Source organism: Diabrotica virgifera, chromosome 8 (genome assembly GCF_917563875.1).
Source record: "Diabrotica virgifera virgifera chromosome 8, PGI_DIABVI_V3a".
Classification (NCBI taxonomy): Eukaryota; Metazoa; Arthropoda; class Insecta; order Coleoptera; family Chrysomelidae; genus Diabrotica; species Diabrotica virgifera.
This window is the reverse complement of record NC_065450.1, coordinates 22,282,009-22,305,299: the sequence shown is the minus strand read 5'-3', so window position 1 is coordinate 22,305,299 and position 23,291 is coordinate 22,282,009. Positions and strand designations below refer to the sequence as shown.

At 34.3% G+C, this 23,291-nt stretch overlaps 1 protein-coding gene across 2 annotated transcripts in view; it reads left to right on the top strand.

Moving 5' to 3' along the window:
• Nucleotides 1–23,291, top strand: part of LOC114333316 (protein MTSS 1) — a 262,400-nt gene that overhangs the window by 187,110 nt on the left and 51,999 nt on the right. For both annotated transcript variants that reach the window (XM_050658843.1, XM_050658844.1), the window contains exons 12-14: nt 5,403–5,511; nt 11,845–12,039; nt 15,797–16,090. In XM_050658843.1, the coding sequence (XP_050514800.1) occupies nt 5,403–5,511; nt 11,845–12,039; nt 15,797–16,090 (598 nt within the window). The remainder of the gene's footprint in view (nt 1–5,402; nt 5,512–11,844; nt 12,040–15,796; nt 16,091–23,291) is intronic.

The following is a 23,291-nucleotide window of genomic DNA, read 5'->3' as shown; positions in this document are numbered from 1 at the left end:
TTTACTAATACAAAACAATAAACACAAAATAACATAAAATGTGTATGGTTTAAATATATCTAAAAAAAAAATAAAAATCTGCAAAATAGGGGAAATATCGAAATCTGGGAATTACTAATCTTTACACGGTTACTAATCCGATAAAATAATAAGCATTTGCAGAATTTTATGTAGTATTACTAATATTAACAATGATTATTACAAAGCCAAAATATATATGACACCCTATCGTGACAAAAAGTCAAGTTGAAGATCCAAGAACAAAATTCGAAAATTGATACCTCTAGTTAACTGCCTTTGAAATATAAGAAGCCCTGTTGTAGCGCCATTGAAATAATCCATCATCAATTAATCAATAATAGGTCTGGATCCCGCGTATGAAAAAAAGTTGATTAATAGCAAGCTGAAAATTTGTTAATAGCTTAAGGGTATCTAGTCGGATAAACTTTGATACCTATATGGGAATACTGGAACAGGGGCAGTTTTAATTGTGGAACAGGTTAAACATTTGAAACGGTCAGGCCACGAAAACGGCACATGTATTTTGTCCGACAGAACAGACTTAAACTCTCCGAACAGAGATTAAACTATCATGCAAAAATCGGACTGCTATTTATCACCAAATGGGCGTTTTAATGAGTGGAACATATAGAATATGTCAAATGACAGGAATTATGACAGGTGATAAATAGCAGTCTGATTTTTGCATGAGAGTTTAATCTGTGCTCGGAGAGTTTAAGTCTGTTCTGTAGGACAAAATAAATGTGCCGTTTTCGTGGTCTGACCGTTTCAAATGTTTAACCTGTTCCACAATTAAAACTGCCCCTGTTCCAGTGTTCCCATATATCAAACTTTATCCGACTAGATACCCTTAAGCTATTAACAAATTTTCAGCTTGCTATTAATCAACTTTTTTTCATAAGCGGGATCCAGACCTATAAAGTCTGAACGCTGCGAGAGCGTCGTCGGAGTCTAGCTAAAGTCATGTAGCGACGCGCCAGCGCCTTATCGGCAAGGAACGTGTTAAAAGGCAGTCGAAGTAAGAGTACGCATCGAAATAAGCATAATATTAAAAGAAAATTTACAAGGTAATCAATTTACTACAGAAAACAATTCTGAGTTACCCAGTTCCTTGGCAAAAAATTAAAATCTGGTGGTTAGAGGAAAAAATAAATATGACTATTTAATTTGATAAAATTACAATAAAACTACTTTAAACGAGTTTTTCTAGAAATCACATTTTTCAAAACTGGAATACATTTTTCTCAAATCTACTATATAGTGTAGGAAACAAAGGTTGAACCTTGCAAAATGGACACAAGTCCGGTTTTTTTTTCTGGTATATCAAGGGGTGTTTATTATAAGACTAACATTTTCTGAAAAAATTTCGCCCCGGAACCCCCTTTTCACCCCTTTAAAGGGGGTAATTTATGGTTTTTGCGGAACGTAGCCCTTGCTGTACCTTTTACAAAAAATTTCTTTTATAGAAATATGAAGAGGACTATATTTTCTACGATTTATTTCCGACAACATCTGTCTATCATCAACCGTTTAGCGGGGGTGGCGCCCCAAAGTTGACAAGTTTTTAAAAAAGATGTTTTTAAAAAATATATATTTTTCTCTAACTGTAACGGAAATTAAGAAGAAATCCTGCGGCAATTATTCACAAATAATTGATTGATTTTTTGGTATAGGTTTCATATAAGGGTAATTGCCCTTTTTTTAATTACAGGGTGTTACATTTTAAAAAACCCCGTTTTATACCATCTGAACCGCTTATGCTAGAGTAAAAAGACTTTCAGCGGTTACCCATGTACTGGTGCTATTTACAAATTTTTATAATGCACCTCCATTTTTTCCCCGGAACCACCCAAAAAAAAGAAGAATTAATAAATAAAGTGATTTTCTTGGAATCCTTCACACACAATGTTCTTTATTAATATGCTTCATATATCATTTTGTGCACGTTATTATTACCCATGTATGGACACCAAAAGCGATTTCCTAGTGCAACCCCTGTAGCCAAAAAAAAAAAATAAATAAAATGGGGGGTTGAAATTTTTTTTTGTTTGCTCCATCAATAGTGCTTTTCAATAATATATATGGTTATTGCAAGATCTCTGCGGAAACCACCCCTATCATTGAAAATATACTGCAGAAACTACCCCTATCTCTTGGCGACCATGTTTTTACGATTTTCCCATTACCTATGCATTATTTTTAAACAAAACTTATACAAGGTTAAAGACCACTATTTACTCTAAAAATTAGATTCTATTCATTTTTCGTATAAGCAACCGTTACGGCACAGTGGCGCCGTAAACCTCATATATGCTTTGGCGGGCTCCAGTTTTTGTTTTTTTTTTCGTCATCTGTTCGTTTTATTGATAAAGTACTTATGTAAAATAAGACAACACAGTGTAACCTACAAATTATGACTTATGCACATTTTACAATCTTTGCGCCCCAAAGCCACAGTGGTGGCCCAAAATCAATTTTTGCATATTTTCGCCACCTACACGCATTTTATTGCATTGATGCTACCTTAATAGCACAATATTTACCCTTAGGTGATCGCTAAGCAGTGGCGGATCCAGGGAGGGATGATGGGGGTGATCACCTCCCCCCTCTCAAATCAAGTGATATTATATTTAAAGATTATAAAAATATTCTTTTATTTTTATAGAAATTTAGCCAATTGGCAACCCCCTCTTAACGATGCTGGATCCTCCACTGTCGCTAAAGCATAAAAAGTACGCCATTCTTATAAAAATAATAATATAATATAAGTATTTCTATAAAAATAAATGAATATTTTTATAATCTTTGAATATAATATCACTTGGTTTGAGAGGGGGGGAGGTGATCACCGCCATCACCCTTCCCTGGATCCGCCACTGCTTAGCGACCACTTAAGGGTAAATATTGTGCTATTAAGGTAGCATTAATGCAAAAAAGGGGAAAGATGAAAATATGCAAAAAATGATTTTGGGCCACCACTGTGGCTTTGGGGCGCAAAGATTGTAAAATGCGCATAGGTCATAATTTGTAGGTTACACTGTGTTGTTTTATTTTACATAAGTACTTTATCAATAAAACGAACAGATGACGAAAAAAAAAAACAAAAACTGGAGCCCGCCAAAGCATATATGAGGTTTACGGCGCCACTGTGCCGTAACGGTTGCTTATACGAAAAAAATGAATAGGACCTAATTTTTAGGAGTAAATAGTGGTCTTTAACCTTATATAAGTTTTGTTTAAAAAGAATGCATAGGTAATGAGAAAATCGTAAAAACATCCTCGCCAAGGGATAGGAGTAGTTTCTGCAGTATATTTTCAAGGATAGGGGTGGTTTCCGCAGGGATGTTGCAATAACCATATATATTTTTGAAAAGCACTATTGATGAAGCATATGCCCATATGGATCAAAAAGCAAAAAACAAAAAAAATTTCAACCCCCCATTTTGTTTATTTTTTTTTGGATACAGGGGTTGCACTAGGAAATCGCTTTTGGTGTCCATGCATGGGTAATAATAACGTACACAAAATGATATATGAAGCATATTAATAAAGGGCATTGTGTGTGAAGGATTTGAAGAAAATCACTTTATTTATTAATTCTTCTTTTTTTTTGGGGGTGGTTCCGGGGAAAAAATGGAGGTGCATTATACAAATTGTAAATAGCACGAGTACATGGGTAATCGCTCAAAGTCTTTACTCTAGCATAAGCGGTTCAGATGGTATAAAACGGGGTTTTTTAAAATGTAACACCCTGTAATTAAAAAAAGGGCAATTACCCTTAATTGAAACCTATACCAAAAAATCAATTAATAATTTGTGAATAATTGCCGCAGGATTTCTTCTTAATTTCCGTTACAGTTAGGGAAAAATATATATATTTTTAAAACATCTTTTTTAAAAACTTGTCGAATTTGGGGCGTCACCCCCGCTAAATGGTGGATGACAGACAAATGCTGTTGGAAATAAATCGTAGAAAATATAGTCCTCTTCATATTTCTATAAAAGAAATTTCTTGTAAAAGGTACAGGAAGGGCTACGTTTCGCAAAAACCACAAATTACCCCCTTTAAAGGGGTGAAAAGGGGGGTTCCGGGGCGAAATTTTTTCAGAAAAAGTTAGTCTTATAATAAGCACCCCTTGATATACCAGAAAAAAAAATAAAACCGGACTTGTGTCCATTTTGCAAGGTTCAACCTTTGTTTCCTACACTAATATCGCAGTAAAGCAAAAATGTTTTGATACTTTATATACATATACGACTACTAAATAAACCTATAATAAAAAAATATGAAAAAAAATTTTTTAAGAAACGCTTTTCTTTAGTTACGAGTGACTAAAATTAAAAATATAAAAAAAATCAACTAAAAAGCAAAAAATAAAAAAAAAATTGAAAAAATCTAACACATTCGTCAAAGAAACGCGTGGCGCGTCTTCATCGAATAAACGGTTTTCGCCCCACGCTTTTCTTCAACGAATGTGTTAGATTTTTTCAATTTTTTTTTATTTTATGCTTTTTAGTTGATTTTTTTTTATATTTTTAATTTTAGTCACTCGTAACTAAAGAAAAGCGTTTCTTAAAAAATTTTTTTTCATATTTTTTTATTTTTTTACTTTTTAGTCTTACACTTTTCAAACATTAAAATATATCGTCATGTTTCTTAAAATATGTATAAAACATATGATGTACTAACATGAAAAGTAGTCGGAATCGGCAAAAAATTTGAAACTTTATTGTTTATTTATGAAGCATAACGTAAACAATTAACGTAAAAAGTGAAATTATGTATAGTTAATATCATTAGCTACAACACGTAAAAGTTTCAAGTTTTTACATTGTAAAAAACAAGAGAATTTAAGCATTTTCCATTAAAATCGTTTTTTTTTTATTTAAACAATTAATAGTTAAACATAAAATTTTTTTTATTGATTATTCGTGTATTGTTCCCGCGAATACATATGTCTGCAAATTTTCATTCATTTGCATTGGAGAAAAGGCACTCAAATTAACGTCTAAAGATTTGACGCAAACTATTGAACTAAATAAAAGCGTTTAAAAAGTTTAAAAAACCAACTCAATGACAGGGTAAAATTTGCTTAAAAAACAGACAGTGTTCTATATTTTTATAAAACCGCGTTTAATAAAAATATAAAAATTAATTTTTTAAAATTTTATTTATTAGTTTTAAGCCTCACGAATTGAATCCTGTTGGAATTAAACATCACTTTTTCAGTCGATAGGTGGACAGTTTTTGTTAAAAAAAAGGAGGAGTCATTATAACACTTTCTACATTCCGCATGCAATTTTATTGAAATTTTAACATTCCTTATTAATATCTTTATTGTTAGGTTTTCCGCACATTATACAATAATTTTGTATTTCAGACTAATGAAGGTGAAAAGGAAAGTAGTACCAGTGAGAGTTCTTTAGAATCTTCCAGTGGATATGGCAGTCAGACTGCATTTAACTTTGAAGAGATTCACCATTTAGAAGGTAATTTGTATGTGTTATAAATTTATGTAGGAAAGTCAAACAATAAAGAATGCACGTAATTTTCCCTTTGTTGCCATATTCTAAATTTGAAAAAATATATAGGGAATAATCAGATTTATGTGACATGCCATGATTTTTTGACATGCCATTCCTATTTCATCAAACATTTCATTGGCTCGAATTAGTGACGAGTTTATGTGACGTCATTATTATACTTGGGGAGCTTGTAAATGGTAACTGATGTCTGTCATAATATTGGAGGTTAAATGTAATGTCAAATTATTGATTTGAAATTATATTTTATTATAACCTTTCGTGGTTTTGTCACTTCGAGCAGAGAGCAGCAAGCCTATGCCTCTCCGATGATGACTACAAAAGAGTCGAAAATCGTCGATTCAGGGTGCTGGTTTGCGCTCCCTGTTCTAAGTGAAACATAAGCTTGCTGGGCGTGGAGGATGACGATGGACGTGGTTGGCTACAGATGATGTGGGTAGATCTAGGTGTTTGCCATGTAGGTGTCTTCAAGTAGCCGTTGTGCTCTTGAAGGCAGCTGCAGTTTTTAAGTTGGTTTTATTCCACGTGGTTATATCGTCGACGATGTATTGTAGGTTTCAGGAAGTCCCTCCCAAAAAGGGGGACAAAATTAAAAATGGGCCAAAAAAACTAGAATGAGAAACTACATGAGATGTTTAAAAAGATTCCTTGCCATGTCTTTCAAAATTACAGTTTTAAGAAAAATATTGAACATAAAAAATTGGCAAGAATCATATGAATAGAATTCTTACACGCGTTGTTGCTGTGTAAGAAATAATTGCAAGACTTCTGATTCATTGAAAATTAATAACCAAAATATTTCCATTAAGGAAGTACAAAACTCAAAGAAGTACCAACAAAATGTATATATTAATAAAATGGTCATATAATGACGCGTTTCGGCTCTTCACGAGCCATCATCAGCTTAAAAATACAGGAGCGAAGACAAAACTGACCTACAATGTAAAATGGAAATTTTAAGCATGTGGTGATAACGTCCACTTCAGTAAAGGAACTTACCAGACCAGGAAGGAGGAAGATTCTACTAGTTTACATTTTTATGGTTCTATATCTATATACTTCATTATTAAAGTTTTTTATGTTTTATATGTTGTATTAACATTTAGTTAATTTGAATGTAAAAATTTTTAAAAAAATTTACAGACTTCCACGTTGAGAGGAATCATCTTGCGAACAGATCAGGTGTAAGGAACTTTCCGGTGAAATGTCAAATTACTGTCAGTGATGACAGTAATTTGACAGTTACTAGAATCTAGTTACAAAGTTTACCACCTAACGACAAATTCATCCTACGTGTCATCGGTCATCACTGACAGTAATTTGACATTTCACCGGAGCTCACTGAGAAAACTCATACATCGTTGGTAAAAACAACTTAAAGCAAATACCCCCGCAACATCAAAATACTCACGTGCCTTCTCATTGGATGAAATAAACGAAGCGCTTAACCAAACCAAAACAGGAAAAGCAGCTGGTTTCCATGGAATATATCCTGAGTTTATAGTCCACACTGGTACAAAAACAAGACAATGGCTCAAAGAATTATTTAGCGACATTGTGACTACAGCTATGCTACCCCCAGAATTCAAAAGAACAAAAATTATCGCAATCCAGAAGCCTGGCAAAGACAACAAGCTGCCTGAAAGTTACCGGCCTATCGCCTTACGCAGTTGCTGTTATAAATTACTAGAACGACTCTTATATAATAGAATATGTAACACCATTGAGGACGCTGTACCAATTGAGCAAGCTGGATTTAGAAAAGGACGAAGCTGCTGTGACCAAGTGCTGTCCTTAACTACATTCATCGAAGCTGGCTTTGAAAGACGTGAAAAATCTGCCATAACATTTATAGACCTTACGGCTGCCTATGACACTGTGTGGAGAGAGGGCCTTATTTATAAGTTGATGAAAATCATACCCTGTCTCAAAACTTGTCAGCTGATAAACAATCTACTAACTAACAGACGGTTTCAGGTATATATAAATGATGCACGAAGTAACGTTAGAAAACTTAACAACGGCTTACCTCAAGGCTCAGTGCTAGCTCCTTTATTATTTAACCTTTATACGGCGGATATACCTGAAACAAAATCGAGAAAATTCGCTTATGCAGACGACCTGGCCATTGGCTTCCAACATAATAGTAAGGAAGCTGGAGAACGAGCTCTAAACGAGGACCTAACTACACTTAGTAACTACTTTAAGAACTGGCGCTTACGTCCTAACACAAGCAAAACTGAAATCTGTCTCTTTCACCTGTCGAATCAACTTGCGGGCGATACCCTCAATGTAACTCTAAATGATGCAGCTATCAAACATAATAACAACCCCAAATATCTAGGCATCACACTTGATAGAACACTCACCTTCAAAAGCCATCTTACAAACGCAGCCGGTAAACTGAGAACAAGAAACAATATAATAACAAAACTTGCTGGAACAACTTGGGGTGCTTCTGCAGATACTCTTCGGACCTCTGCTCTAGCTTTGGTTTTTTCAGTGGCAGAATATTGTGCACCAGTATGGTTAAATAGTGCACATACAAACAAAATCGATGTCCAACTTAATCAAACCATGAGAATAATCACTGGAACAATAAAATCAACCCCAGTGAGATGGCTGCCTACTTTGAGCAATATTGCTCCACCAGATCTACGCCGTACAGCAGCATTAGTGAGAGAGTATCAGAAAATTGTAGCCAACATACAATTACCAATCCATCAAGACATACCAGACATCTCAAAAGAGCACCAGCGACTGAGGTCTAGAAATCCTCCAATCAGATCTGCCCGAACAATTGGTGATTCCTATGATATACAAAGGCAATGGTCCACAAGATGGATGCCAACAATAGCAGCAGACTATATTCAGATATCCACCCCAACCCAGGGTTTCATCGGATCGGGTCTGCCCCGGTCCACCTGGGCGAGGCTTAATCGCATACGTACCGGACATGGTAAATGTGCTGATTCTCTGTTCAAATGGGGTCGTGCGGAAAGTCCACAATGCGACTGTGGATCGCCTAGACAGACCATAAGTCATTGTGTTTCAGATTGCCTAAATCGTGCCTACCGTGGAAACCTCCAGGACTTTGTGGAATGCTCCCCAGAAGCAATTGAATGGCTATGCAAATTGGACATTAATATTTAGATTCATTCATTATATTTTAGTGTTTGAATAATATATATTATATTTGTGTATTTATCGTACTGTGAAAGTCCATACGCTAAATAAATAAAAACCGGAAAGTTCCTTACACCTGATCTGTTCGCAAAATGATTCCTCCCAACGTGGAAGCCTTAAAAAAATTTTAAAAATTTTTACATTCAAATTAACTAAATGTTAATACAACATATAAAACATAAAAAAACTTTAATAATGAAGTATATAGAACCATAAAAATGTAAACTAGTAGATTCTTCCTCCTTCCTGGTCTGGTAAGTTCCTTTACTGAGGTGGACGTTATCACCACATGCTTAAAATTTCCATTTTAGATTGTAGGTCAGTTTTGTCTTCGCTCCTGTATTGTTAAGCTGATGATGGCTCGTGAAGAGCCGAAACGCGTCCTTATATGACCATTTTATTAATATATATGTTACCGGCAAAGTGTAAAATCAGGCATTGTATAGAATACCTAGGCATTCTATACATTGCCAAAAGTAAGCAGGCAAAGTGTGAAATTTTAAACATTTCATACTTTGCCTAGGCATTCTATAGAATGCCTGCTGGAGTTCAGGCAGAGTTAAAAATCTGTCTGTTCCATTGTTTTCGAGTTACAACGTGCTTGCCTCACCTACTCCCCCCGCCCATCCCCGCTATAACGCTGCTCTCAGTTCTGTTCCGTCACGCCACAGTATTGTGCTAGGCCTACGCTTCAGTTCTGTTCTTCTTCATTGTGCCACTGTATTGTTGCTTGAAAATGTCACAAGTGAACAGTAGTATCAGTAATTCTAGTGATCGTTTATCGCTAATGAAACTTCGTTTTAGTGCCGAACTTGTAAAAATTCGGAATGCAAGTGCTAAAAATAGTGTTTTTTGACTGAAGACGACTATAAGAAGCTGGTGTTGGAGGTCGAAGATGCCAAGGCCAAGCCCAGAAAGGAACCTCGTCACTACTGGCTACTCAACAGGTATGATGTAATGATCGTAGAAAATGTGCAAAAACTAATACACCCATTAAAACAAGGAGACAGTGTTGTAAAATTTTATGTCCACGATTCAGATTTATTTACTGTTCTCCATGAAGCTCATGTAGCTATTGGTCATGGTGAAAGAGATCGAATGTTAAAAGAGCTAGATATTAAGTACAAAAATGTTACACGTCATGATGTTGAGCTATATATTAGTTTGTGTGAGCCATGTCAGAAGAAACAAAAGGGTTCGAAAAGAGGAGTGGTAGTAAAGCCCCTGATTTCATCAGAATTTAATTCTCGTTGTCAAGTAGATTTGATTGATTTCCAGTCACAGCCCGACAGGGAGTTTAAGTTCATAATGGTCTATCAGAATCATTTGACAAAATTTGTGATTCTTAAGCCTCTCAAAACTAAAACCGCTGAGGAAGTAGCATATCACCTAGTTGATATTTTTACTCTCATTGGAGCACCAAGTATATTGCAGTCAGACAATGGAAGGGAGTTTGCAAACAAAATAGTTTACAATTTAAAAGATTATTGGCCTACGTTAAAAATCGTTCATGGCAAACCACGTCATTCTCAAAGTCAGGGTAGTGTAGAACGTGCAAACCAAGATATTGAAAACATGATTTCGACTTGGATGCAAGATGAAAAAACTGACCGTTGGAGTGAGGGATTGAGATTTGTGCAACTTATGAAAAATAGAGCTTTACATTCAGGAATCAAAAGAACGCCCTATGAGGCTCTCTTCGGCTGTAAAGTAAAGGTCGGTCTTACAACATCTTCTCTGCCTCGAGACATTTTGGTTTCCATTAACAGCGAAGAAGATTTGGAAAGAGTGGTTAATAACATGCACACAACAGAAACACAGACAATGTCAAGTCTAGAACCTCCACTCCAAACCGATCATAACACTTCAGAAGTTAATGAGGCAACCGTTGATGTCTCGGTCAGTTCTAGCCTTCTACAAATGTGTAGCGTTTGTTTGCAGCAAACTAATGAGAAACAAAACTGCACAAAATGTTTAGCGGACATACATATTTCATGTGGCCATTCAATTCAGGGGTGTGATGATACTGAAAAATCCCTGTTGTGTGTCCCACAAATATTGATAAAGAGAGGAAGAGGTCAAAAGCTTGTCTTGAAAAACAAGCTAAGAAAATGAAAGCTAATTCCGATAAAAAGTTTCCCCCCGTCACCAAAGGAGTCACTGTTCGTGTTCCAATTCCTGACGTTGACAAAGGAAAAGGTGACTTGAGAAATATTCTGGCAGTGGTCATGGATACGACAGAAGATGGGTTTTACAAATTAGGGACCGCCAACGGAGTTTTGAAACAACTGTACGCAAGGTCACAGTTTACAGTTTGCAAAAAAAGCCTAGTTCGAGTAGAAGACGTGCCTGATCAAGAAACAGGACTTCGTACCGTTGCAACAGCTCAGTCAACAGGAAGCGGCCAAGGATTTGTGAGATGCACTTGCAAAACTAAATGTCAAACCAAACAATGTGCTTGTGTTAAAAACAATCGAAAATGCAACTCGAAGTGCCATAGTTCTCTTTCCTGCTGTAACAAGTAATTTCTTAAATTAATATTTCACTTTTAAATTTTACTCTAGTAAAATATGAGGATTTTCAGATCCTATGTTTAATACATTTCATGTTTGTTATTTGCAATAAACAATTTTTAACAATGTTGTTCATTTTATACTTTGCCTGCAAAACTTTCGACATTCTATATAATGCCTAGGCATTATACACAATGCCTAGGTAAAGTTTGTACAATTGTTAAGAAATGAGTTTATTTCATACTTTGCCTGGATTCACTCGGCAATGTATATAATGCCTAGGTATTCCATACAATGCCTGAATTGTACACATTGCCGGTAACATATACATTTTGTGGTACTTCTTTGAGTTTTGTACTTCCTTACCTCGAGACCACATTTGAGAATAGATGCTTCTCTTCATGTTATTTCCATCAACTTCAATGCCGCCTTGGATCCCTCATTATCCACTACTAAACCAAACGTATATTCAAAACCTTTTTCATATTACACAATCGATAGAAGAGTGAAAAATAAACAGTGCGCCAATCTTGCAATATTGAAGAAATTTAGTACAATCTTTTATTATAACACATTTTAGGTGGCGTAACACTGCGTAGCACTCTCTTAAGAAGAGGATCTGTACAAAATCAGAAACCACCACCGCCCATAAGACGAACATCTTCCATAACAAACACAGCTGCCATAGGTAGTCTAGAAAACCTGCCACCTCCACCGGCATTTTTGTTAGAACCGTCAACACAGGCCGCACAGTCTAAGCTACATCCAAACCCAGGTAATTATGTTTATTATTATGACGTTTAATTTAAATGCTCACTTTGTTTTCTTTAATACAGGGTGTTAGTAAATATGTGCTAAAACCTTCAGGGGGAAATTCTGCATAAAAAATAATGACAGTTTGTTATATAAACGTATGTCCGCAAATGCTTCGTTTCCCAGATCTACTAAGAATCTACTTAATACGGCGCACGTACAAAGTCCTATCGAACATCCTATTAAGTAGGCTTTCCACCTTTTGTTGCAAATTTCATATGGAAATAGCAAACCGGATTCAGGAAAAATAGATCGACCATATATAAGATTTTTACTCTAAGGCAGCTGCTTGAAAAGGATTGTAATTCAATAGAACTATCCATAATCTCTTATGTTTTCGATATTGTCAAATATTTAGTTATTCTTGTATGCCACTCAATGAGAGCAAGAACAGGTTATTACCTCCGAATTCTATCCTACTGCATGGATTTTAATGAAATTTTAGGAATAGCCTCTACTTATCTCCTTATTCAAAGTCTACCCTATGCCGATGTGTGCTTTTGTCTTGGGGGCGGTTCCCACCCCTTCTCGGAGGTGGTAAATTTTTTGGTTAAATAACTACGGAAGTTGCTAGAGATCCTAATTCTAAGCAAAAACTGTTCTATAATTTTTTTTTCGAAAACTCCATACTTTTTGAGTTATTCGTGGTTGAAAATTGACCATTTTCATTGAAATATAACACCTGTTCAAACGGTTTTTTGCGAATACCTTAAAAACAATGCATCTAACTAAAAAAATTAATTAAAACATTTTTGTAGCTTATAAAAAACAAATATATTCGTTCCTTCTTCAATCTTCTAGTTATAACACAAAAAGAGATATGGTAGGTAAAAAGAGTTTGTTTTTTTGGTGCGTGCTCAAATCAGTGTATTCAACTTGAAATAACAGAGAAACGGTCGATTTTAGGTGTATAATGCTACCAATACCTTTTATTGTGCTTAAAAAGTACTTTCAAATAAGCAATATTAAATGTCGATTACATTCAAACTAAGCGATATATGCTGCAAAAAATTGATGACTAACGAATTTTAAGAAAAAATTGAGAAGTATATTTAACCCCTCATCCACAAGAATTTAAATGCATCGTTTTCCTTCTACAATACATTTTACTACAGTGTTATTTTTATGTTCAAAAAGTTGAGCGGGTTTAAAATGATTGGTTTGTGAAAAAAATAAGATCAAATTATAGAGCGCATATTTAAATTTTCTTAAAAATCTTCCTTTTTCTCCATGTAACTTGAAAATGATAAGAGATACTGTTATAAAAAATAAAATCAAAATGTTTATCTAGAAGAAACCTACATTTTTGTATGGCATCTTTTTTTGGCATCTCTTATCATTTTCGAGTTACATGGAGAATTAGGAAGATTTTTAAGAAAATTTAAAAATGCGGTCAATAATTTGATCTTATTTTTTTCAAAAACCATTTATTTTAAACCCGCCCAACTTTTTAAACATAAAAAGAACACTATAGTAAAATGTATTGTAGAAGGAAAACGATGCATTTAAATTCTTGTGGATGAGGGATTAAATATACTTCTCATTTTTTTCTTAAAATACGTTAGTCATCAAATTTTTTACAGCTTATCTCGCATAGTTTGAATGTAATCGACATTTAATATTACTTATTTATTTTAAAGGTCTTTTTCAGCACAACAAAAGTTATTGGTAGCATTATACACCTATAATCGACCGTTTCTCTGTTACTTCAAGTTAAATACACTGATTTGAGCATGCACAAAGAAAACAAGTTTTTTTCACTTACCATATCTCTTTTTGTGTTATAACTAGAAGATTCATAAAGGATAGAACTCTTTGTTATTTTATAAGCTACAAAAATGTTTTATAGTTTTTTTAGTTCGATGCATAATTTTTAAGGTATTCGCAAAAAACCGTTTGAGGTGTTATGTTTCAATGAAAATGGCCAATTTTCAACCAGAAATAACTCAAAAAGTATTGAGTTTTCGAAAAAAAATATTATAGAACAGTTTTTGCTTAGTATTAGGTTCTCTAGCAACTTCCGTAGTTATTTAAGCAAAAAAATTTCCACCCCCGAGAAGGGAACCGACCCCAAGGCAATAGCACACATCGTCATAGGGTAGACTTTGTTTCTTGGGCTATTCCGTACTTACTGTGAAAATAGGAGGGAATTCGGAGCCACATACCCTCATTGACTGCCCTATTGACCAAGGCGCACATTTTTACACACTTCCTATACAACTAATAAAATTTAATATGTGATGGGATATTGTAAGGATCTTCTTCCTTAGACTTCTATAACTATTTCAAAATCAAAAGTAGCCAAATCGATCCAGTCCTTCTCGAGTTATAAAATAAAAAGATATAAAAAAAATAATGGTCAAAAAAAATGGAGGGTATCAGATAAAATTGGAGGGTGCCAGAAAAAATTGAGGGAATCAGAGACCAATGGAGGGTGTCAGAAAAAATTGGAAGGAGATACGATAAAATAGGAGGATGTCACAAAAAATTGAGTGCAGTGATTGTAGAAGGCAATTGATTGTATTCCCCGTTGCATGGCGACGGGCAAAATCACTAGTTTAATATAAGATCCTAACACGAACACCAAAAATAAGAGTTTATAAAATAGTGATTAGACCGATGCGATGCTCATGTATGGGTGTGAGACGTGGGCGCTGATAAAGGCAATGGAAAGAAAACTCCGTTATTTTGAGAGAATAATCCTCAGAAGAATCTTTGAACCTTATCACGACCCGAATACTAACCAATGCCGAATGAGAACAAATGCCGAGGTTTTACTGATACCTAGGGCTAGCGACAACACTCAAGAGATTAGATGCCACATCGGAAAAGCAAAAAGTGCATTCTTGACTATGAACTCTTCAAGAGATATGACCTCATCTTAAAAACAAAAATAAGGCTCCTTAAATGTTACGCGTACTCAGTGCTTCTATACGGAGTAGAAACGGGGACATCGAAGGCAGAAATTATCGAAACTTCAGGCTTTTGAGCTATGGTTGTACAGAAGGATCCTGAAGATACCATGGACAGACAAAGTCACCAATGAAGAAGTACTACGGAGGATGAACACAACCGCAGATTTAGTCAACATCGTGAAGGGCCGTAAGCTGCAGTACCTGGGACATATAATGAGAAATCAAGGCAGATACGAGCTACTGCAATGCATTTTACAAGGTATAATTGAAGGAAAAAGGGCCCCAGGACGAAGAAGAATATCCTGGCTTGCTAACCTGAGATCATGGTATAGAAAGACCTTAACACAACTATTCCGTATATCAACCAACAAAGTCATCATAGCCAGAATGATCGCCAAGGATCGGAGCGGACAGGCACCCTAAGAAGAAGAAGAAGGGCTAGCGACGTAGTCCAGGAGATTAAACCCAACGTCTAAAATAGACTTCCTCATAACCGCCATGCCAAGTTATCCGCCATCTGACAAGAAGCCTCGAAAGGAAGAAGGCTCTTAGGACGTCCATTAATGCGATGTAGAGATAATTATGGTCAGATGTAAGAACAATGGGGTTACCCACTGACCCAACTATCATGGACGACCGGTCGAGATGGAAGTGAATTGTGCAGTCAGTCAAGACCCACCCCGTGTTGTAGTACCTACTACGAGAAGATTTTTTCTTCTATTTTTCTTCTAACACTGTCATTTTATATTATTTGCGGTTTCGTTACATTACAACAGGTTTTTGACTTACCTCTTTCTATTTTAGGAATAAATGTGGCGGAAACTGTTAAAGCGTTGACAGAACTTAATCATACACCCGCCAGCCCAGGCTCAATAAGACGTATGTCGACATCTTCCCAAAATTTATACCAAACTACTCAGACTCAATTCAACTCAGGTCCAGTACTCAGCACCTTCCAAAGCCAGTCCAAATTGTCCTACGTTTCCCAATCTGGCGGTGTGGTATATGCTCAACCAATGCAGATTATGGGTGGTAGCCCTAATGCCATGAGAAGAATCAATAATTTGAGGTCTCAGAGTGCTGATAGAAAGTCAGAAGGTAAGTTTTTAATGTATATCGATATTATAATTTTTTTCTGGTTAAGCATGAGGTATCTGCCTAGTAAACCTAGTACCTGCTTAAGATCTATTTGTCTATTATGTTTACCTGGTTAACATCTGTTTGTTGTGCCTTTTATCTTATTTTATCTTATCTTAATGTTGGTTAATATCTTAGTTTATGGACTTGTTCATTTTGCTGTTGGTTGTCTCTTGAAAGTCCAAACTGCCTATCATAGGAGTACAGGATGGATAATGGGAATTTTCCCCATCTTGAATTCTGGGTTAGATAAGTATTTATAGGGAAAATTAGGACAACGTATTACAAAATATTGTCTTTGATATATGGTCTGCATGGGTTCCGGAAACCATGTCCATAGATCTTATGTATACACTTAATTGCGTCAGGGTTTGAGCGTGGGTTCAGGATTGATCACCCTGGACTTGTGCACTTCACTTGGCTCAGAAATATATTAATATCTGTAAGTTGTTCCTAGAGTGTCTCTTAGGTTGAAATTAGAATGTGACATATAAAATTGGATCGTTCTGATATTCAGCAGTAAGTAAGTCTGTTTAACTTGCTTGTCATCTCCTATGCTGTTATCTTTTAAATGATTTGAGTTTTAACATATCTTATTATCTCAAGTTTGGTTACCTGTCTCTCTACCACTTGCTTGGATTAGTTGATGTGAGTATGTGAGTTACCTTATTTATCTCTCTACTGAGCATTATGCTAGTAGATGTCCTTCTACCTTAAATATGAAAAGGTAGATGTGAGTTTATTTTTACCTTTACCTGAATTGAGTTTATCTTTATCTTTACCTTGAGTTTATCTCGTACCTTTACCTTGATGAGTTTATCTCTTACCTATATCTTGATTAAATGTATATCTTATCTTTATCTTGATTATTATAGAGTCCTATGGATCTGTCCTTCACTGTTCTTGCTGTGAGTAAAGAATTGGACCACGTAAATAGTACAGTTTAGGTATTACAGTTAAGATCTTAATTATCTTTTATCTTTGTGCATACCCTCTACCGTGAGTAGATATGGGCTTGCAAGTATCTTTACCTTTTTAGCATACCCTATACCATGAGTATAGTGGGCTTGCTAGTGTCTTTACCTTATTTTGTCTTCCTACCGCAATGAAAGCTGGTAGATGTTATGGATTATTTTTACCGTGGATTTTCTATGTTGTTGATATCCAGAACCATATCATATAGGTTTAGGTTTCTAGTAATATAGTTTCAACTAGTCCTAATAAATTAGACCCTCATTGAACTCTCGGGTGATTAATAGAATCTGGTCGCTCTAGTGTCAATGTTGGGTATATGGATAGGATTTGTTTTAGGGTGAATGTTGTAAATGGTTCTTGGTAGTATGGTGTTAGGGGTTGGTAATACACAACCATAATGTAGTTTTAATGAGGTTTTTACTAACGCTTGAGAATGTAGATGATAATTGGTGTAAATAGTTAACTTACTCTATAATAAGGTTATAGTATTATATTTAGAACGTAAGGGATTAAGGTGTAATTTATTTTTTTCCTCTCTCTTTTGCCTTTCTTAATCCTTGATCGTGTTAACTTAAATTAAAATATCTCTTTGAATAACTTTAGTAAATTAAACATCCCTTCTCTATTCCGTAGTTTATGTAAGCCTAATTCAAGTAATATAGTTTCAACTAGTCCTAATAAATTAGGCCCTCATTGAACTCTCGGGTGATTAATAGAATCTGGTCGATCTAGTGTCAATGTTGGGTATATTGATAGGATTTGTTTTAGGGTGAATGTTGTGAATGGTTCTTGGTAGTATGGTGTTAGGGGTTGGTAATACACAACCATAATGTAATTTTAATGAGGTTTTTACTAACGCTTGAGAATCTAGATGATAAGTGGTGTAAATAGGTAACTTACTCCATAATAAGGTTATAGTATTATATTTAGAACGTAAGTGATTAAGGTGTAATTTATTTTTTTTCCTCTCTCTTTTGCCTTTCTTAATCCTTGATCGTGTTAAGTTAAATTAAAATATCTCTTTGAATAACGTTAGTAAATTACACATCCCTTCTCTATTCCGTATTTTATGTAAGCCTAATTCAATCTTCTTTCTGCTGCCTGTCTCTGTCATCTGCGCATGCTGAAGAGGTCCTACAAGGTTACTGGTTTTTATAGTTTTTATAAAAACTCACAAAAACTAACGACTATCTTCATAAAAAGATATGATAATGGATGGCGGTGTCGTAAAAACTATGATTTTTACCCTTCTTTTACAGAAATAAAATAATGATACGAAGTATACACAGATATAAGACGAGATATTATCAAAATAGAGAAATGGGTACATACCTGAGTTTTTATAATGATACAGCAGTTACCGGCATTACGGGTTGAAACTTATATTTAAATTGGCTGATATTTCCTTTTTGTATTTATTCAATACTTCCAGTATTGCTGTACACTAGGTTCGCTTTCAAGATGCAGTAGAAATAAACAAACCAAGACACGTTAAATACCACTAGGAACACAACCGAATCATAATTTACAATCTATATACATTGTAAATCCCAAATCATGATTTCCAAAGTTTATACATTGTAAATTATGATTCGGGAGTGCTCGTAGTAGCATTTAACGTGTCTTGGTTTGTTTATTTCTACTGCATCTTGAAAGCGAACCTAGTGTAGATGATATTGATGTTATATTACTTTGGAGATAAATAATTTATTTGCTACCACGTGTTCTTTTTTTAAAACTCAGATGCCACCTTCAAATTCAATGTTGAGCCGTCAGCCGCAGAACCCAGACTCAGACTGATTTGTTTCTCGGGTACGATCAACGATCGGCGCTTTGATCCATCCGATGGTAAAAATGTATATATCATAGGCGTAGCCAAGAAAATTTTTAGGGGTAGTGTAGAATAAACACTACACTATTCTTTGTTTTTTAACCAAGAGAAGTGATTCAAATTTACCGCGCTGTATTGCTTGTTTGTAATTGGTCCAACCGCAGGCAAGTTTACTCCACTGTTATAAAATTTTGACACTGACATTTATCAAATTTTGACATATTTCATAGGTTAATTAAGTTATATCGGCGATTTTTGTGTGTTTCTGTGTTATTCCTTTAATTTTTAGATTGTTAGTCTGCTTTTATATAAAAAGCAGTTGTTTTTGGAACTCTTTAGCGACGTATTAATTTAATATAATATTTTTATGGATTACCCTTGAGGGTCGACAAGATCAACCAAAATAGAAGATGTATTTGGTTATTATTCTAGTGACTTTCTTGGGTGTGAATCTGTCTTTTTAGTTTACTCCTCCTGGTTAAAAAATAAACTATAGTAAAGAGTAACTTATATCATTTTCCAACGGTGTTTTTAAGTCATTTGTAGATTGGTCCAAAGCAAATGGATTAAAGCTGGATTTATAGTTTGACGTAGCGTAGACGTAGACGCAACGTCTGGAAAAGTTTAACACCGAATTTTGTGTATTCTTGTTTATAAATGAACGTAAAGTCATGACGGAACGTAAGAGAAACGTAACGGAACGGAATAGTTCGCCAACTTTCATCTTTTACAGTGCGTTTCTTGCGTCTGGCCAATCAAAAGGAAGAATTTTGTTCTGTCACCCAAAGTGGACCCGCCCTTATCCTCATCCACTTTATAAAGTTGTTTATCAACATATTCGAATTTTGTTAATTATTTGTTACAATGGATGTTAAGTTATTAATTTAATAAAAATATATCATAGAGTAATTTCAATATTTCAGATAAATATGAGTTGTTTATTAGCCTAATTCGGTACTATGCACACATATACGATAGGTTTATAATAAATCCAATAAACATTTTAAAGACCAGGAAGTTAAACAAAATAGTTGGAAATCCCACGGCACCAAGGAGCATACCTTCGTGTATTTCCTAATCCATGTAACACACAAAACAGATAAATATTATAATAAATAATAGTAGGTATAAATAAATAAACACAAAGTGTGTTTGCGGTTCGTATAATTTATATGCTATTTTGTTGAATTAAGTCACTGTTTCTACCCGTGCGCAAAAATTCCACTACGTTGATTTATAAATTGACATATTATTTTTTTACGTCTCCAGTCCGTTTCTTATGTCTCCGTTGCGTCTACGCTACGTCAAACTATAAATCCAATGTAAAGTAAACGTTGATAAAACTTAATTCTTATATTTTCATTCCCCAAATGCTCTTAGCAATGTCTACTCATTATCATTTAAATTTGACGATAAGGTTCTTTTCATGAGCACTTTTCAGTGCGTCACAGTTTTTCGATTTCTCTCTAACGCATTAAATTGTATGTGACAGAAAAAAACGCACGTCGCTGATTACATTTCGTCGGTGACATTTATAACATTTAATCTAGTTGTCAATAGATGGCGCTAATAATATAATATTATATAATATTGTATTATTCTATATAAAAGAAAATTAATCTGTACAATTTATAAGACTATACAAATCAAAGAAAATACCATTTTATAAACGCAATAAACACAATTGCAAAGTTTGCAGTGTTTATACCAAATTGCAAATAAAATGTGACAACTGTCCGATTTAACTAAAATGTCATGTTAGAATAAATGTCATAAATGTGTATTTATCACGGACTAACCTTTTTTTCTATCATTTGTGACGCACTGAAAAATGCTCATGAAAAGAACATATACTTATTTCGTCAGTTACAACAACAAAATTTTTAGGTTTAAATATAGATTGCCGTTTGAGATGGACTGAACAAGTCAATGCAATAAATACAAAATTAAATAAATCCTTTTATGCTATTTCTAGAATAAAAGATACTATGTCGATATCAGCACTGATCAATATATATTACGGCCTTGTTTACAGTCATATGAGTTACAACATACTACTGTGGGGAAATTCTATTGACAGCTGTAAAATTTTTGTAACTCAGAAAAAAATTATTCGAAAAATATTCGGGCTAAAATTTCGGGAAACTTGTAAACCAACGTTTATAAAATACAAAATCATGTCATTCTATAGTCTGTACATTTACCACACTCTTCTGTTTGTCAAAGAAAATTTCAATCAATTTGAAACTAATGCTCATCACATGATTACCATAAAACAAATTCTAATAAGCTAAGAATACCCCAGTATAAAACATCAAGATTAGAAAATAGTTTTAAATTTATGGGAATGAAGTCTCCATTCCTTAGGTGATAACTGGTAGAATACAACTGTTGAATACCCTTTTCTTTAGATTTATTGGCATCTTTCTGTTTTTAGAGTCCTTATTGTCTGTAGTTGTTCTATGGTACTATAACATTTGCGGAATCCCGCTTGTTTAACAGGCTGGTAACTGTCGAATTTATTTGAAAGTCTGTTATTAATTTTTTTGGTAAGCAGTTTGTACGGATGTGGTAACAGGCTTACTGGTCTGTAATTTTCGAGTTTATGTCTGTCTCCTTTCTTGTGTCTAGGGGTCAATCCATGCCAGTGGTCCAATATAAATTAAGTTGGTTGCTTGACTATTTTTAATATTTTTTATTTTTCTACCTTTTAAACTTCAGTCTATAGAGACCACAAAACTCCATTTATTTTATTTTTAAAAAATTTAGTTTGCCGATGACGGCCATTTTTGTTAAAGCTTATCGATCATTTTCACGGAAAACATGGCTTCACTCTTTAGTCAATATTTTCACTGAGGTTTGACCGAGAACAATAAATTAAAAACCAAATTTTTTAGAAAAGTATGTTCTAAAAAAACGGCCTATAGCATTATTTAATTTCAAACTACCCTTAAGGCCTTAAATGAAACCTCAAAGTTTGAAAAGATAAACTGATAAAATTCCATTTTCAGCATTTTTTTAACAGCATAAGGCAAGCCGATAATGGTTTGTAATTTTTTTCTAGAAAAGACATACGTACATACTTTAAATAAAAAAAAGTTTGAGCTTTGAGACTTGAGTAAATTAAAAAAAAATCTCATAAATGTAATTTTTTGAAAAATCTCAAAGTTTGACCCCTTATATCTCTGATAGCCACGGATGAAAAAATTTGAAATTTGGCTGAATGTTAGCCCCTAGCAAGTAGAATAAGGAGTAAAAATTTGGAGTTGCAGACTTGCGTCATATAGGAGTTACAGGCTTGAAAAATGGTAAAATCAAAATTGTCAAAATTTGAACGTTTGCCGGCAGGGTAATTAAAATTCAAATAAACTGTCTAATGAAATAAAAATTAATGTATTTTCACCAGATTTCACAATCAATACAAATTTATACAGGGTGGGCCAAAGAAAAGAGTCCACCTCGATATTTGACAATAGTTACCTATTAGATTTTAAGGAAATGCCGAAATAGGTCCATTTTTATTTTTATTATATTGAAACTTTTTGGGATATATTTCATACTACGTGACGTCATCCACTAGAGTGTGATGACGTAATTAATGATTTTTTTAAATGGGAAAAGGGTTCTTGTGGTATTTCATTTGAAAGCGTGTTCAATTCTCTATTCAGTAATATAAACATTATGATCATTATTTATACAGGCAGACCAGATTATTTATACAGACCCATTTCGGCATTTCCTTAAAATCTAATAGGCAACTATTGCCAAATATCGAAGTGGACTCTTTTCTTTGGCCCACCCTGTATAAATTTGTATTCATTGTGAAATCTGGTGAAAATACATTAATTTTTATTTCATTAGACAATTTATTTGAATTTTAATTACCCTGCCCGCAGACGCTCAAATTTTGACCATTTTGATTTTTGACCATTGTTTCAGGCCTGTAACTCCTATATAACGTAAGTCTGCAACTGTAAATTTTTACTCCTTGTTCGACCTGCTAGGGGCTAACATTCAGCCAAATTTCAATTTTTTTCATCCGTGCCCATCAGAGATATAAGGGGTCAAACTTTGAGATTTTTCAAAAATTACATTTTTGAGTTTTTTTTTGAAAAAATTTACTTAAGTCTCAAAGCTTAAACTTTTTTTATTTAAATTATGTACGTATGTCTTTTCCAGAAAAAAAATACAAACCATTATCGGCTTGCCTTATGCGGTAAAAAAATGCTGAAAATGGCATGCCTTATGCTGTAAAAAAATGCTGAAAATGGCATTTTATCAATTTAACTTTTGAAACTTTGAGGTTCATTTAAGGCCTTAAGGTTAGTTTGAAATTAAATAATGCTACAGGCAATT